Genomic DNA, 15,810 nt, shown 5'->3' on the forward strand with positions numbered 1-15,810 from the left:
GGGTGACAGAGCACAGTCCAATACCTTGGGGATGTGTGTGTGGTGGGGTGGAGGGTGTTTGTGATTCAGAATGAATCATCCAGCATCAGTAGCTGAGATCACTAATTCTCTTACTTCGAGGAGTTGTTCTTCTGATAGTAACAATTTTCCTGTCAGTTACTTCTGACACATGAAGACAAAGAGGTCTGAGACTGCCTGTTTTCAGTGATGAACCTTTTACACTAAACATCTCACTTGTGTAAAGCAGAAGGCTCAAACCCACAACTTCAGCCCAAGTTTTTGGAATTATTTCCTCTCCTTAAGTACACAGCCCGTCCTCACCCTCTAAACAAGTTGTCCACAGTTTCATACCAAAGATGTATACTTCAAATACCTGTGCAGTAAATAAAGAAAAAAATAAATCTAAACTAATCCTTCACTGGCTTCAAAGCATTCCATTCCCTTAACAATATTTTTTCTTTAGAGATTATACTGGTTTTATTGGCTGAATTAACAAATGGGTGGCACGGTGGTGCAGCAGGTAGTGTCGCAGTCACACAGCTCCAGGGACCTGGAGGTTGTAGGTTCAATTCCAGCTCCGGGTGACTGTGTGTGAGGAGTTGGTGTGTTGTCTTCCTGTGTCTGCATGGGTTTCCTACGGATGCTCCGGTTTCCTCCCACAGTCCAAAAACACGTTGGTAAGTGGATTTGCGACTCAAAAGTGTCCGTAGGTGTGAGTGTGTGAGTGAATGTGTGTTTGTGTTGCCCTGTGAAGGACTGGCACCCCCTCCAGGGTGTATTCCCGCCTTGCGCCCAATGATTCCAGGTAGGTTCTGGACCCACCGTGACCCTGAACTGGATAAGCGCTTACAGATAATGAATGAATGAATGAATTAACAAATCAAACCAAGTATCCACAAACACATATTGCATTGTGATTAATACTGGCAATCTGGAACATGATAGATTAAGTCTTAATTGTAGACTTTACAACAGGCTGAATTTTGTCCATTTACACATGATACTGCAGTGAAGATATTTGTGCACATAGACATTTTAAGCAAAGAACAAAGACAAGAACAGTTTAATATGACTGTAGGCTCTCTCTATTAACAGGCATCTAGCCTAGTTGTCTGCTCTCTATCTGATGAACAGATAACTCTATAGAAGATGCCAGCAACAAATAAATCTCTAACATCACTAAATCACAAAGATAAGAATCTGATTTCTCAAACTGAAGCAGGCAAAAGATGCACAACAAGATACAAGTAAATCTACTGTGACCTACATGATAAACCCTGAAGATTTATTCTGACAGCAAACTACAGAAACTGCCGTAAAGCTTAAGTTTTGGAATATTTGAGGCCAGATTTCCAAAGTGAGATGACAGATCACCACAGAGTCCCCAAAAGCCCCTGCACATCTGAATGCAATTAGCAGCAGGCATGACAGTGGCAGAAAAACATGAGAAAGAAGTGCCTCCTTATTTATTTTCCCAGAATGTCTATCACCTTTTCTCCCAGGTTGACCATTCCAAGGCAAACGTGTCATCTCTCTGAGACTATTTCCTTGTTTCACACCTATGACACATGTGATGGAGATGCTCCGGGGTCAGAAAGGTTAATCTGGAACACATGTGGCCTAGAGCCGAGGAAGAAACACAACCTCTGCTACATGTCTCTTAAAACTAACTTGTGATGAGAGGCCTTGTGTCTGACTGTGGGTGGGCTGGTCAGACCATAATACTCTCAGCACCACAGTAACACCAGACATATCCTGAGGGAATAAAGTGTGTATGAGCAGCAGGGTGCTTCTTCCTGGTCCCGTTAGACTTCTCCCACTTAGCAACTGACAGCATAGACTGACATAGACTGAATGACAGTATAGACTACTGTGCACAAAGGCACAAAAATAAACAGATTAAGCAACAATAACAGCACAACGTTCAATGTGAAGGAGCACACTGTCTTCATAACTGCAGGTTCTGAAATAACTAGTCGACACAAGAACTCTAAATGTCTAGCCTGGATTTAAGACATTGCTAGGGTTTCAGCACTGACTCACATCCAGACAAGATATTTCAAGTGTGAGAAATGACTTATCCCAGCAAGCTATCATTGTTTGGAGGACTGAACAAAGCGCTTTCTTAAATACTGTGTTATTTTAGACTGTAATTCTGTGCTATTTTGAAAGCAAACCTCTTTCATATTCTACAATCAGATATTCTTTGGTTTCATCCGGGTCTAATAGGTCTGCTCTCCAGTTGGAGCTTTTCAGTTCCAAGGTAGAGCTTGAGTCAACAAAGTCATTAAACGATGATCAAAAGCCCACTTTGCATGGAATCGATCATCTTGTAGTGTTATTCTTTAAGCCATAAAATGTGGCGAGAGCTTCCTAATTACCCTAAATGAACTGGGTTGTGAAGAAGGGACTGTGAGAAGGCAATAGTATAGTCTTGATTTCCACTAAAGCTCATACATCTGAATCAAAAGAAATGGCTATCCAAACAATTCAGGGCCTGCTATGAAAGCACTTGGTTCCAGAACAATCATTTGTGTTAAAATATCTATTGGGAGATATGCATTAATAAAGTTATAGAAATTTAAAAGCTAAAAAGCCTTAATACAAATATATTTCAAGGTGATCGAATTCAAGGATTCAAGAAATGCATGAGGCTTCCTTTATTGTTGGGTGCATTGCTTTTATTGTTGAATAATTATATTGTCAAAATTTTCATGACGTTCAATAATAATTAATCCCTTTTAATGTATTTACAGAAACTTATTGATGAAGTAACTTGGAGGACTGACCTACTTCCTGCGAGGCTTTGATAGCAGTCCTGGCGGTGATGTTGAGACACACTATGGCAGACATACATGTTGCATCCTTCCCTCCTCTACGACAGTCCTTATTGAAGACGTTGATCTTGCTTGGTTCAAATTGGATTTTAGCATGAATACGTACCACATTACGAGACCTGAAACACAAAAACAACATCATGTACCATCATATATACAAAAGGTCTCTTCCAACTGTTGTTTTTTTTTTTTTAGTTTTCTTATATACTTTTGATATAAGTTTTCTTATATACTTTGAACATGGAGGTGTATGGATTATTTCCTGATCTGTTTGATTTAGTATATTGAGTTTTCTACAGTTTTCACCCACCAGAGTAGGACTGCAGCGCCTAATGAACCTACAGCCAGATCCACCAGACCATCACCATTCATGTCCAATTTCCCATGGATACTCCTGCCAAAATACTGCAAACCAGGGGCTAGATCTATTGCTCCAATCCTCTGAGAGACAGAAACAAATGGAAACAAATTTAGAGACAGTTTTTAAAGTAAAGTTGCTTCAGCTGAATTCTGAAGGAAACATTTTGCTACATATCTTTAGAAACTGACAGAAAAAGGTAACAATGTAGCTGTATATCTACACACTTTCTCGGTTTAGCTTTTGTTCTGGGCCTAAATAAATAACACCACAAATATTCCAATATGCATTATTTATAGTTCATTCTGAATCCTGTAGCTGATGATACCAATATTTAATCTTGCATTCTGTCAAACCATTATAAATTAGATGGAATAATTGATGCAAAACTTTGCATTGCTACATTGTTCATTGCCCATGTGGTGATATTTCTGTTAGAAGACACATGTTGTGTGAAATAAGCAGCTATGTCTGAGCTTTTCAGTTTTTAAACTGCAGCATTGCCTGTCTCAAACAAGCAAATTCAGGCATCCAAAGTTTCATATGTCATAAAGTTAACCAATCCTGTCTATTTGTGGTTTGAGGAGGTGTAACTGAACCAGCTGAAGCATTACATTTTTTCCTTGAAAATTGCTGAACAGATATACTTCAGTTATAGTTAATAAATGTACATAGGTAGTTATTAGGGAAATAATCAATGACCAATGGAGGTCATTAAAGTATTACCAGAATGTCTCTTTACTCCATGTTTTTACTCCATTACTTATGTCAAGGTCTGTATCTACTCAACTGAAAAAAAGCATACATACCTGTTTATACTTCCTGAGGATCCTATTGCGTTGGCTGTTGTAGATATAAATGGCTCCTCTATGATCATCCTCCAATGGAGCTCCCACCACCACATCATTAAAAGAGTCTCCGTTTAGATCAGGTACTGGAGCCAGAGCAGAACCGAACCTGGCATTCTGTCCCAACTCGGTGAGCTCAAGTGCCCCCTCTAGGATGAAGCGGGGCTGTGAACATACAAGTGAAGGAATAAAATTGGTGTACACTCAAGTCTGAGCACTGTTTTTAGTCACGATAATATTACTGTTCTTATGTTACCTATAAGTTCCTAGTAAAAGAAAATATGTGGGACATGATGTATTTAAATTGTATGCTTCCTCTATATATAAATTCCATGTTAATGCCTATATCATCGCTGTATCTCCAAAGAAAAACATGTATCTCCAAAATAGTGATTTTACAGAAGAAGATAAATCTTCTTATATTTCAATTGAAGTCAATGTAAAAAGGTTTTTTGTTCAGATGTGTATTGCTCAGTACTACAAAAAGTAATGAAAATACTTTTAGAAGAAGTAATACATAATAAAGTAATTTAATTAGAATCACGTAACTACCCAAACACTGGAGTCTGAGAGGCTTCTCCTCAGGGTATGCCATATGATCCAGAAACACAATCTTTATACTTAAGTAGTAACTGTCTGGTTATTATGTCTATTACTTAAAATTCCTTTCAGAAGCTAAACATAAAAATGTGTCCAAAATTTCAAATTATAGACTGCAGCATTTCTCAGGCTTCCTGTGATAAACAGTCTGTAATCTTAAACTACAGTTCAGAATCACTCAGTATTGTATGCACACTTCTCCCAAAGGATATCTAAATACAGAAAACGATCTGTTAACATACCCAGACTGACAAGGTCAAATACATAAAATGCATCTGTATTACCACTTAAGCATCTTTGGCTATAGAGAGCGTCTACAGTAAAAAGGTGAAGTCAGTATGGAGACGTCCGCCATGCCTTTGAAAACAATTAGTCTCATAAGGACGGAAAGTTTGAGGGAAAGGTGCAATTCCTCAGAGCAAAGACTCGACATGTCAGCCAAATATTCGGGAGTGCAATTAGCCACACAACCCCCGCCCCCCCTACCCCACCCTCACCCACTTCTCCTCCTCCTCCTCAGAAATACCATGCTTCTCTCCTTAATATACTGCCCTCAGACGGCAGCCACATGAGATCACTTGTTTTTTTTAATGGAGAAAAAAGAGGAGAAGATGGGGAAAGATTTGAGGGAAGCAGAGGAGAAAGGGGAGATCAGAGTGGAAAACAGCCCTTGGGTTTTACACAAAAGAAATGGTACATAGATATAGCAGCCCCTTTTTCATTTCCAGAAACAGCTGAATGTAAACATACCATTCACTGTCCTTTTGCAGAAATTAAATAGCCAAAAAGAGTCTAATTGGATTTAAAAAAATTGTGATGTAACAACCCAAATCCAACCACACCTAAGTGTAAAGCCTAGACATTTCAGCTCAAACTTTATAAATAAGGCACTACCCAATCAGGACAGAGGTCTTTTAGACATATCAGTCTTAAATGCACCGGAACATGAACAGTTTCATTCTGAATCATAAAAAGAGGTTGTGGCTGGTGCATAAAACCATGACAATGCAACAAAGAGCTTCTGAAATGCAACACAACGGAATGCAGAATGGAAACTTCTGAAACTTGGAATGGTGACATATGTCCCTGATAAAGGCAATAAATAAGGTATATGCTTTGAAATTTCCCTTGTTTCCTTCTGGTTTCTCTTCTCTCTTGGCCTGAACGACTGATGGGAAACATCACAGGAAATAAACCTTAACTGGATGAAAGAAGCTGGCCAGCCTGAGGTTCTTTTCCTATCCACCATGATTCTCTTACCGTTACTGTCCAGTCATTTTAGCCTTTGGTACAGCACAGTCTCCCCACAAGCTGCAGGTAATTATCCTTGAAGAAGTAAATGTTTTCCCACTGAGTTCAATGTGCACTTGCAGTCTAATAAAGACATGGAATGGTGCTGGCATGGGTTGAATGTAAGCAGGTGTCAAATGTCTGTCTGCACTTTCATTAAGGGGATAATAATAAGGCACCTAATGGAGAAGCACTCTAAAACTTTTATACAACAGGTTTGGTGCCAACTTTATTTGAGGTGCTTCTTTTGGTGTTGTGTTCTGCAGTGCGCTTTATAATATGCCATTATTTTTAATTACTTTAATTACTCAAGTTGTGGCCGCAACTTGATATAGTGTGGTATTAAGTTAGGTTATTCTATTAAAAAAATATATGAAAATTAAAAAGCCAATTGAGCCACAGCCATGGCTTGGTATGATTTCTTTGACATTTTATTTAGCTGTGATCAGGTGTGGTTTAAGTAAGCATGGGTTCCATATAAATAGCTTGTGTTCTGAGGAGTTCTGATTGTCACGCATGTGTTGTGTTGTGTATAGTATTGTACATATTGTAAAAGGCTTTTGGTATATTTACTTGTTCAGTGACCCTGTAGATGTAGACCTTTCCCCTCTCCCAGCCTCCACTAAAGAACATTGGGGCAGCGACCAGTAGATTATCAGTAATTCCGTCTCCATCAATGTCGACTGGAGCAATCTCACTTCCATAGTAGGAGCCAATCTGTACAGATTAACACCAGAATGTACCAATCCATAATACATCCAAATACATCCAACCCCCAAAAATCCCCAAAACCCTATATCCATACAGACCTATATGTATACAACACAATCATATGCCAAAAACATACATAAGTGCTTTTGTATGTGTATGTCTAGCTGTCTATGTTTTAAATTTCAGTGTGATTGGAAGCACATGTATTCCGTGTGTGTCTGGAGTCTAGACTGCATCATATTCTGTCCCAAATAAAAAATGGATGAGCAAGAATTACATTGCTACAATAGAGTGGTCTAACACAGCTTAAGTCTTACCAGAGTGTGTTAAAAAATGTAAACACTGTTCACAGTTAGAAAGCATTTCCTGTCACTCGACCATTCAGTGGTGATCTAAAAGCATCTGGCAGAGCAAAACCAAATGTGAATACCATATGCCAAGAAACAGTGCCTTTGGGAATATAGCAGCACTAAAAATTTGAAACTTCTTAGGAGCAGGAAAATCCATGTGAACCAAAACCGATCAGATCTAAAATGGACTTGAGGTCCATGCACCAATCAGGAAAGAGTTACTAGAGGAACCACATTTATTATAACTCACCAAATGTCTGCCACTTTAATACATTTTTTTATTAATATTCCTCTAATAAATTGTGGTGCATACAAATCTATAATGTTAATTGATGTAGCAGGGTTTCCTGGGCATATGGTAAGCAGTGCCACAGTGAACAGACAAGAACACAAAGTGCTGTTTCACACCAACATGCACACATGATGAATGATTGGTGTGGCATTCCGTCACATATAACACACGCACACTCATTTCTATATAATATCTTATGAGTAGATGAGAGGGTTTTTGTGTATGTGTTGTTTTTGTGTGCTCTATCATCTATAGATGAACACAGGTGATGCTGTGCTGCTGTGGTACCTGTTGTCCCTTCAGTGAGTGCAGTATGGAGAGCTCTCCTGTGTTCTGGAGCGTGAAGATGATAACTTTGCCTGTGTGGTTAAATCGAGGTGCACCAGCCACATATAGCTGACCACTTTTAGCAGACACCACAGACGTCACTGTGTAACCTAAATAACAATAAGTTAATTATATTTCTCATTGCTTCATCATTCTAAATAAACCTGTTTTGTCTTGACAACTACCCTGATCTTATTATTACTTATTACTCATTAATCACTTTTAGAGTCAAGTTTGAAGTTATAATATATGTATGAATTAAATGAAGGAAATCAAATGCCACAGTTTATTTCTTGTTGAACAGTTATTACTATAACAGTAATGCTAACAGCTGAGCCTCAAACCACAATGCCTTTGCAAAGTAGCCCCTAGACTCTGCTTTGCATTATGCAAATGTGGCTAAGACACAGCTCGAATTAGAGCACTGCAATCATTTGCTCATCAGCCTGAAACTGGGCAGGAAGATTTTGTAATAAAAGAACAGTGGGGCCTTTACACTACTGCTAATGTGGGTAAAGCGGGCCTTGAGTGCCAACGAGACACTGAGTACAGATGTGTGTGTGTGTGTGTGAGAGAGAGAGAGAGAGAGAGAGAGAGAGAGAAGAGAGAGAGAGAGAGAGAGAGAGAGAGAGAGAGAGAGAGAGAGAGAGATGGTGGAGAGGTTAAAAATGAGTTGATGTAGTCAGTGAGTGAGTTTATAGACCGAGTTGCAGCAGTAGCGGCCATTGAACCACAAAATCTCCACACCCAATGCATGGTCTTTTAAACAGAGACAGATGAGTGAAAACTTAGAAAAAGACGAGTGGAAGAAGAAAGGCAATATACGGATGAATCATGTCAAAACTCTATATTAGAAACATTTAACTAATGTTTGTTTAAAAGTACAAGGACACAAAAAAACAAGGACACAGTTTCATTTATGCAAAGCACAATGAGTATTTGAGAAATAGTGCACCTTGTGATGCAGTTAATAAAGTTGAGTGAGTGAGTAACAAACTATTTCCATGAAGTGTTTCAAATTTTAATGCATTTCCTGTTTCTATTGTCTATACATGGGTGAATCAGTGGCTCTGACTGGTTAAATGGACTGAGATGTGCTCACCTAAGTAAGCTCCATGATTCTTCAGCTCCTCAGGGAACTCCTGAGCGTAGGAGGACTTTGGTGGGACCACCTTACCATGCCTAGTCTCTTTCAGCACAGCTCCATTCCAGTCATATGCTCCCACCGCTCCTACCAGAATCCCATCCTTTAAAGAAGAAGAACATATGTACCATGACAACAGCTTTAATTCACAATCATGGCTGTGAAACATGTGTTTGCATTCCTTGTGTTCAATGTGTAATTTGGTTGGTTGACACCGAACTCGTTTAATGACCATGAGATCATCAAACTCTTACTAATTACAGTTTATTAGGAATAATAGCTGATGAGACCTAATTTAGCCAAATGAATCATTCATTAGTGATTTATTTAAGGACTCAGAGCTGAAATAATAAGCTTTCCCAAATGCACACTCACATATTCTTTCTCTTTAAAACAATTGCACAACTGTATGATCACTCTGCTTAACCTTATACTAATATCCAAGGCCACGTTTGCCATGAGAGCGAAATAGGAAGAGTAGAAATCATTTTTGCTTCACATTAACAAACATATTTCAAAAGTTTTCATGCCATTCTGATCAGGTTTATGTGAAAAGAGCAAATGTGAAATAGCTTCATGGTCACTGCACATTTTCCAGTGGTTTGTGGATAGCAAAACACCACAAATACTGTGTAACCCATTGGAACGGTTTCTAAATCAATATTACAGTAATTCACAACGGCTAGCACTTCATGCAGTACATATTTCTTGGTAAGGCTGTGTATATGTGTTGAGCACGATTGCCATAGAAACAGCGCAAACTCCAAACAACCCAGATTTCTAGCAAGCATTTAATTCCCTTTCATTTCACGGAGGAGGAAAAGTCAAACACTGCATAATGACCGAGTCTGGACTAGTCACCACGTCCTGAATGAACATGCTGAGATCTATTTAAAAACCAATGACTGCTTCATGGATACATATAGGCAATGAAACCTCTCAAAACACATTGTGTCATGCACTCAAAATGGTGACCTTAGCCTCAACACACTTGTTCGACTACAAGGCTTAAACAAGCATAGATTTATGACTGCTGGATCTGCGAATGTTTTTCTCTTGGCTATTTAGCCATATGTGCTCAATCCCACATGTGCCTAACTGACTGCAAAGCAAACAGCAAATTTACCTGGAAAGTGCCTTAAAAGCCTTAAACAAAAAGTAGACTACCACACACACATCCTTTCACACCCAGAGTGAGTTATCTTCTCACAGTGAAAGTGTGCACAGAAACATCTGTGGATTTTTTCAGATTTAGAGCAAAAGTGGATCATGATTTATAAGTCATACAACTGTTTAAATTCAGGTTACTGGAATTATTTAAAACCTCACTCAGACCATCTTCCATGCCAGTAACTAATAGCCACAAAAAACTATGCAAAGCAAATGTGAAGACTAATAGACCACATAGCACTGTGGAACATCTGAATATGTCTGGCTTTTGCCACAGTTTAAGCTGGCAGAGCCCAGCCTGAGCAAAAACCATCTGTGCTATTGGGGGGACAATTTTCTTCTGAAGTTTAAATATTCTTTCCAATAAGTTATCCTTCTTCTCAACACTCAGGTCGCCTCTTTTTGAGCAAGTGCTATCCCAGCCTTTCAAGTGTCTGGCAGATGGGATTTCCAGCCATCCTAGTCACCATCTGCAGTTTTCCTATCAATTTATTTTCCCACAAAAATGTAAAGATTATATATTTATAATTCCCATGGCAGGTTGAGCCTTGTTTGTGGCAATGGATTGGAAAATTGGAGCAGTTGCATCAGCAGATGGTGTGGCCTGGATACTGATGAGGTTAAGTAACCTTCCCGTTCGGAATGAGACTTGGAAACAGCTAGGACCTTCAGGTACAGTCTGGAATGAGTTTTTGGATATACTCCCACTGTTGCTCTTCCAGACTCCCAGGTACAATGGGGAGTGTGGAATTTGTGCGACTGTGCTGGAGGCCAGCCAGCTGTGTCGACCTGTGAGCCAACAACTCTCTCGCTGATATCAGCTGCAGACCCAAGAGAGCCAAACGCATGGTGGAAATAGAGATATAATTTTTCTCTCTCTGACTTGGGAAACACTTCCTCTTCACCACTCACCACAGCCTTCCTCCCGTGGGAGGCCAGTGCGGGGCCTTTTATTTACATCTTTCTGGAATGGTGATCGAAAAAATCCCATTTGCATTAGAAAGGACAGAGATGGGAGGGTTTCATATATCATGATGACCTCAAGTTTTATAGACGCAACTGAGGCTGAGATCTGGGGAGTGTGGTAAGTCCACGGAAGTGAAATTGACACAGAAAACCTCTGATGTGGAATACAACAAAAGCAGACAGACAAATAACAAAGCTTACCTGAACTATATGTGTGGAGAAGCCTGCCTGGGACATCTGGAGACCAAATGCAGTCCCGTTCTTACTAGTCCCTATAAACAAGAGCAAGAGAGAGCACAAAGGGAGGTGAAGGGTTCCTGCACTGGCTTAAAATTCAGCACACTGCACTTTAGTTGAGTCTTAGAGTGTCTTGGGAAGAGTTATGATACTGAGTGTATATCAAAGTGAACAGAGAGTGCTTAAGACTTGCTCCAAGTGGATTTATAATTCACTACAATGCTGAGATGTTGTAAATGTTTTATAGGCTTAAGGTTTTGCATTATAGACATGAGGCAATGCTGGCCCTCATGGCAAATCCACTACCTTCCAAACTGAAAATCCTCTCTCCTAGAGCATCCACAATGTCTTTCAATGCAGCTTCATCAGTGACGTTGAAGAAATGTTTGTCATCTGGGTCACTGGCTATGTACTTGATCTCATTCAGGAAAGTCTCTGGGTTAATCCCTCTGCGATTGTAGTATCCAAGCACCTGGACAAAGACCAAACAGGGTCCATTTAGTCAGACAGCATCCTGCCATTGCTAGACATTAACCAGTCTGGAGCACACTTCCATCCACCATGACTCATTCCTCCTCAGGGCCAAAGCTACTAGTTCCCTTTAAATGAGGCTCAGACATCCAGCACTCAGTGTCACAGATTCCGCTGGTGTCAGCAACTAAACGTGACCTCAATAGGTTCCCTGCCCATGTTACTGTGGCTCAACACTAATTGTCCACCTCATTATCCCAGCATGAGGCTCAGTTTTTGTGCTGGGCACACAAGCCATGCCGCTTTGAAACAGGTCATTTACATCTTCAGTCCAAGCTCTAAGAGAATATGAATACTGATATTGAGGACTATGGCATTTCTAAGTCAGGATGAGTTAAAATAGCTTTCATTATTGTGGCTGGCATACCTAACCCCCCACAAAACTGCTTGGGCTTATTTGGATCTTACAGAACCAATACTTTTGTGGTTCAGTGAATCATGCATGTAGAAGTTTTAATTTACTGACATTATAAACGTCCCTTCTGCATTTGAGTTTGAAAAGAGAGAAGACATTTTCCAGTTCTTCGCTAAATCACAAGAACAAGAATTACACATGCATGAAAATGGGAAACTCACAGCAATAGCATATCGAACAATGCCGTCCTTTTCACTATCTTCGATGACCTGCTGCAGGTCCTGACTGTCATGCGACTCTCCGTCTGTTATGACAATCATGACCTTCTTTGCTCCTCTCCTTCCGCCCTGTTTGAAACCCTGAGATCTGACAAGACACATAACACATATTCAGATTTATTCAAAATATTGATCGAAGTGAGTTGAAGTCCCTTAAATGACCTGTCAGTTTGCAAATCTTCTTACACTTACCAAAGAATAACACATGTGGTTGGACTCTTAACCATGTAGTTATTGAATAAAAAATAAAGAGATTGTGAATTTAAAAGCAATGGACAAGCACCCTCAGAACGCAATTTGAATACTTCTTAGACTTCAGATCTTCAGTTCAGCTGTTAATACTGTTTTTCTGTTTGATTTTCAAGGGTAGGCACAAGTCCAGAGAGTACATTGGTGGAAGAGTTTCCCTGCACTGGTTCTGCATGAATTTGAGCATGCCTCCCATTTATACTGTATGTGTTTTTACATATGTATGTATAGTACCGTGCTACACTGATGCCCAGTGCAGTGTTGGTCTCTTCCCCGCCTCTCTGATCTATCTTTCTGGCAGCCTTTACCACGTCTTCCACTGAGCGATAATCATTCAGCTGAAACTCAGTAACCACCTTCTCACCATACTGCACTACTCCAACCTAAGCACACACACATACACAAATAAAATTTTCATATATCTTCAATATATCATATCTGTAACCTATCACTGAAGTAAGACCATACCAGCACTTTAAACTATACATCGTTATGAAAAAACAAACATTACAAAATAAACAGGATGTATATCCTATACCTGTATCTGGCCAGGCCCAATGTAGAACTTCTGCAGGATATTGATGAGAAAGTCTTGAACTTCATACCACGGATAAATGGAATTAGACCCATCCAGAACAATCACAATATCCATATAAGTCTCACACCCTGAAAGAGAAAATGCTATATATGTAAAATACATACAAATAAGAATTATTTGACTACTACAGAGAAGACATCTGTGTGCAAAATATATGTCCTGAAAATCTGCCAATCTTTAACAAATTTGGAGCGTTAAATAGAGATCTATCTAACTTTCAAATATGTCAGAAGCATAGTAAGTAGACTGACACTGAATTGTACAGAATTTGTCATTTCCAGATCATTTTATGATAAATTTAACATAAAATATAAGTCTTGGGCAGAGGAGTAGGTGGAAATAACTCACAGCCCAAAATATTCCTAGTTAAATCAAGTCACAGGTGGAGTGTGCAGGTGTGCTGTGCTTACTTTGGAAAGCTGGAGCAATGGTGCGAGAGAATTTAAAGCTGGCGTTGACTCTGGAGCAGATTCCTGTGCTGTAGTAGGAGCTGCCACATTCATATGACCACAGAGGACCGCATGCCTCAAAGAAGAAAAGCCAGAGTTCTACTCAAAACAGTAAACTGCACTGACACTAAAGATTTATGAAGCAAATAATACAGTTATTCCACCTAACATAATATTATATTTGTGTTTGAGTAAATTGGGCAAAATGACTTGATTACTTTATATTATGATAAAAGTCTAGGTGGAAAGGTCACGGATGCTTCAGAGATAATGTTACAGCACAGAGTAACAGAACTTCCCAAAAAAGCCTTTTACAATAACTAATTTTTATGATGCATGTGTGTTGCCCTGACAAAAAAATATTGTTTTGTCATCAAATATTTCTTAAAGTTATATTCAGCTAATTTTGATTGCATGTCTCTTAGAGCACAATATCAGTTATACATTAATACATTTTAAACATAAACAAAATTCATTCATTCATTATCTGTAACCCTTATCCAGTTCAGGGTCGCGGTGGGTCCAGAACCAGCCTACAATCATTGGGTGCAAGGCAGGAATACATCCTGGAGGAGGCGCCAGTCTTTCACAGGGCAACACACACACTCACGGACACTTTTGAGTCGCCAATCCACCTACCAACGTGTGTTTTTGGACTGTGGGAGGAAAACAGAGCACCCAGAGGAAACCCATGCAGACACGGAGAGAACACACCAAACTCCTCACAGACAGTCACCCAGAGTGGGAATCGAACCCACAACCACCAGGTCCCTGGAGCTGTGTGACTGCAACACTACCTGCTGCACCACCGTGCCACCCACAAAAATAAAATATATATAGTTTATACATGCCAGTCCTCCCGTTTATTTTCTGCTGCCTACAACAAAGCAAACACTTCTTCTTTAACTTACCACAAAGCTGTTATCTTTAGGGTTGGAAGTGAGTGTCATCCCCAGCCTCATTTTATCTTTACGTTCAGAGACATTTGTCAAAGATATCTTTCCTTAAAGAGAATCAGCAATGAATAACTAATCAAACTTATCAACAGAGTAGGCAAAGCAGCCATTAATTATACATCCAGTCTGAAAATGGCCACATTAAATATGGTTATCACACATTGAAATTACAATGTAAATAACTGCTAGTTTTATCAAATTATGTGCCCAAAAGACTCCTGCTTTTGAAACGAAAGCTGTCAAAAAGGAGGCAGCCCCTTGATTGATGCAGTAACCTTATTATATTAGAAACATTTTAAAGTAGATATTCAGCCATGAGAAAAATTCTGATGTCAGGCAGTGACACTGGAGTATAAGGTCTGGATCACAAACAGCACTCTGACTCATTCCAAAGGTGATAAATGACATTGGGCATCGGGACCTAAGTCTCATGAGTGCCATTTCATACTTTTCTGAATTCACTTGTCATTAGGGTGTCTACATATTTTGGACATTTTATTTCGCTATAAATATAGAATAATGTGATCTAGTTGGGTTTAAAGAGCTCTTAGAGATTTTGCTGCATGTAGCTCTGCAAGTTATTTACACACACTGCTGTATCTTTATATGAAATCCCACACAGATGTGTGGCACATGCAGCAGCACATATGTGGAAATGTATGTAAACTGAGGACTGAGGAAATAATTAATCATTATGGTGGTGTCTCCCCTGCAGCTTTTCACACTGAGAGCTGCCTAGTAACACTTTACTATAACCACAGCGCTGGGCTTTATCCAAATGATCATGGGAAACATTGAGAAGTAATTACACTGGCACAGCAAATAATAATGATCCTTTTAAGGTGTATTTACACAAATAATGCACTGAGTTTGTGAAGCAAAGACAAAAATACCTAAATTGAGCTTGGTGCAGCTGGGACCTGCAACTCTTCTGCTTAAAGGACATTTATACACATCACCTGTTTGGTGCTGGCCATTTGTTTCTAATGGAGCCCCGACCAGTAACCTAAAAGCAAGCACAAACCACAATTACCTTTTATATTGATAAAACATTAGATTCCAATAGTATAATGTAATATAGTGAACAGTACTCTGCAAGAATTCCACCCTTTCATTTATTTATTTTCCTATTTTTATTTTGCACATCCAAAGTTCAATTTAAGTTGGTTACAAGTCCGGCTGCTCCTGATCTGGGAAATCCTAAACATTTGACATATCATAAGGTATACCTTTCAGAAATATCTTGTGTAAAATGAACAACTTT

The 15,810-nt window shown here is 39.3% G+C and overlaps 1 protein-coding gene across 1 annotated transcript in view; it reads right to left on the reverse strand.

The window, feature by feature from the left end:
* Nucleotides 1-15,543, reverse strand: part of LOC136678604 (integrin alpha-11-like) — a 28,985-nt gene extending 13,442 nt beyond the window's left edge. Inside the window, exons 1-14 of the mRNA XM_066656652.1 lie at nucleotides 15,440-15,543; nucleotides 14,502-14,593; nucleotides 13,552-13,666; nucleotides 13,082-13,209; nucleotides 12,778-12,926; nucleotides 12,238-12,382; nucleotides 11,437-11,602; nucleotides 11,095-11,165; nucleotides 8,716-8,860; nucleotides 7,575-7,723; nucleotides 6,507-6,650; nucleotides 4,005-4,208; nucleotides 3,148-3,278; nucleotides 2,790-2,956 (exon numbers count right to left, since the gene is read on the reverse strand). Of these exons, the coding sequence (XP_066512749.1) occupies nucleotides 2,790-2,956; nucleotides 3,148-3,278; nucleotides 4,005-4,208; nucleotides 6,507-6,650; nucleotides 7,575-7,723; nucleotides 8,716-8,860; nucleotides 11,095-11,165; nucleotides 11,437-11,602; nucleotides 12,238-12,382; nucleotides 12,778-12,926; nucleotides 13,082-13,209; nucleotides 13,552-13,666; nucleotides 14,502-14,552 (1,765 nt within the window). The 5' untranslated portion in view covers nucleotides 14,553-14,593; nucleotides 15,440-15,543. The remainder of the gene's footprint in view (nucleotides 1-2,789; nucleotides 2,957-3,147; nucleotides 3,279-4,004; nucleotides 4,209-6,506; nucleotides 6,651-7,574; nucleotides 7,724-8,715; nucleotides 8,861-11,094; nucleotides 11,166-11,436; nucleotides 11,603-12,237; nucleotides 12,383-12,777; nucleotides 12,927-13,081; nucleotides 13,210-13,551; nucleotides 13,667-14,501; nucleotides 14,594-15,439) is intronic.
* Between the last annotated feature and the right edge of the window lie 267 nt (nucleotides 15,544-15,810).

Source organism: Hoplias malabaricus, chromosome Y, assembly GCF_029633855.1.
Source record: "Hoplias malabaricus isolate fHopMal1 chromosome Y, fHopMal1.hap1, whole genome shotgun sequence".
Classification (NCBI taxonomy): Eukaryota; Metazoa; Chordata; class Actinopteri; order Characiformes; family Erythrinidae; genus Hoplias; species Hoplias malabaricus.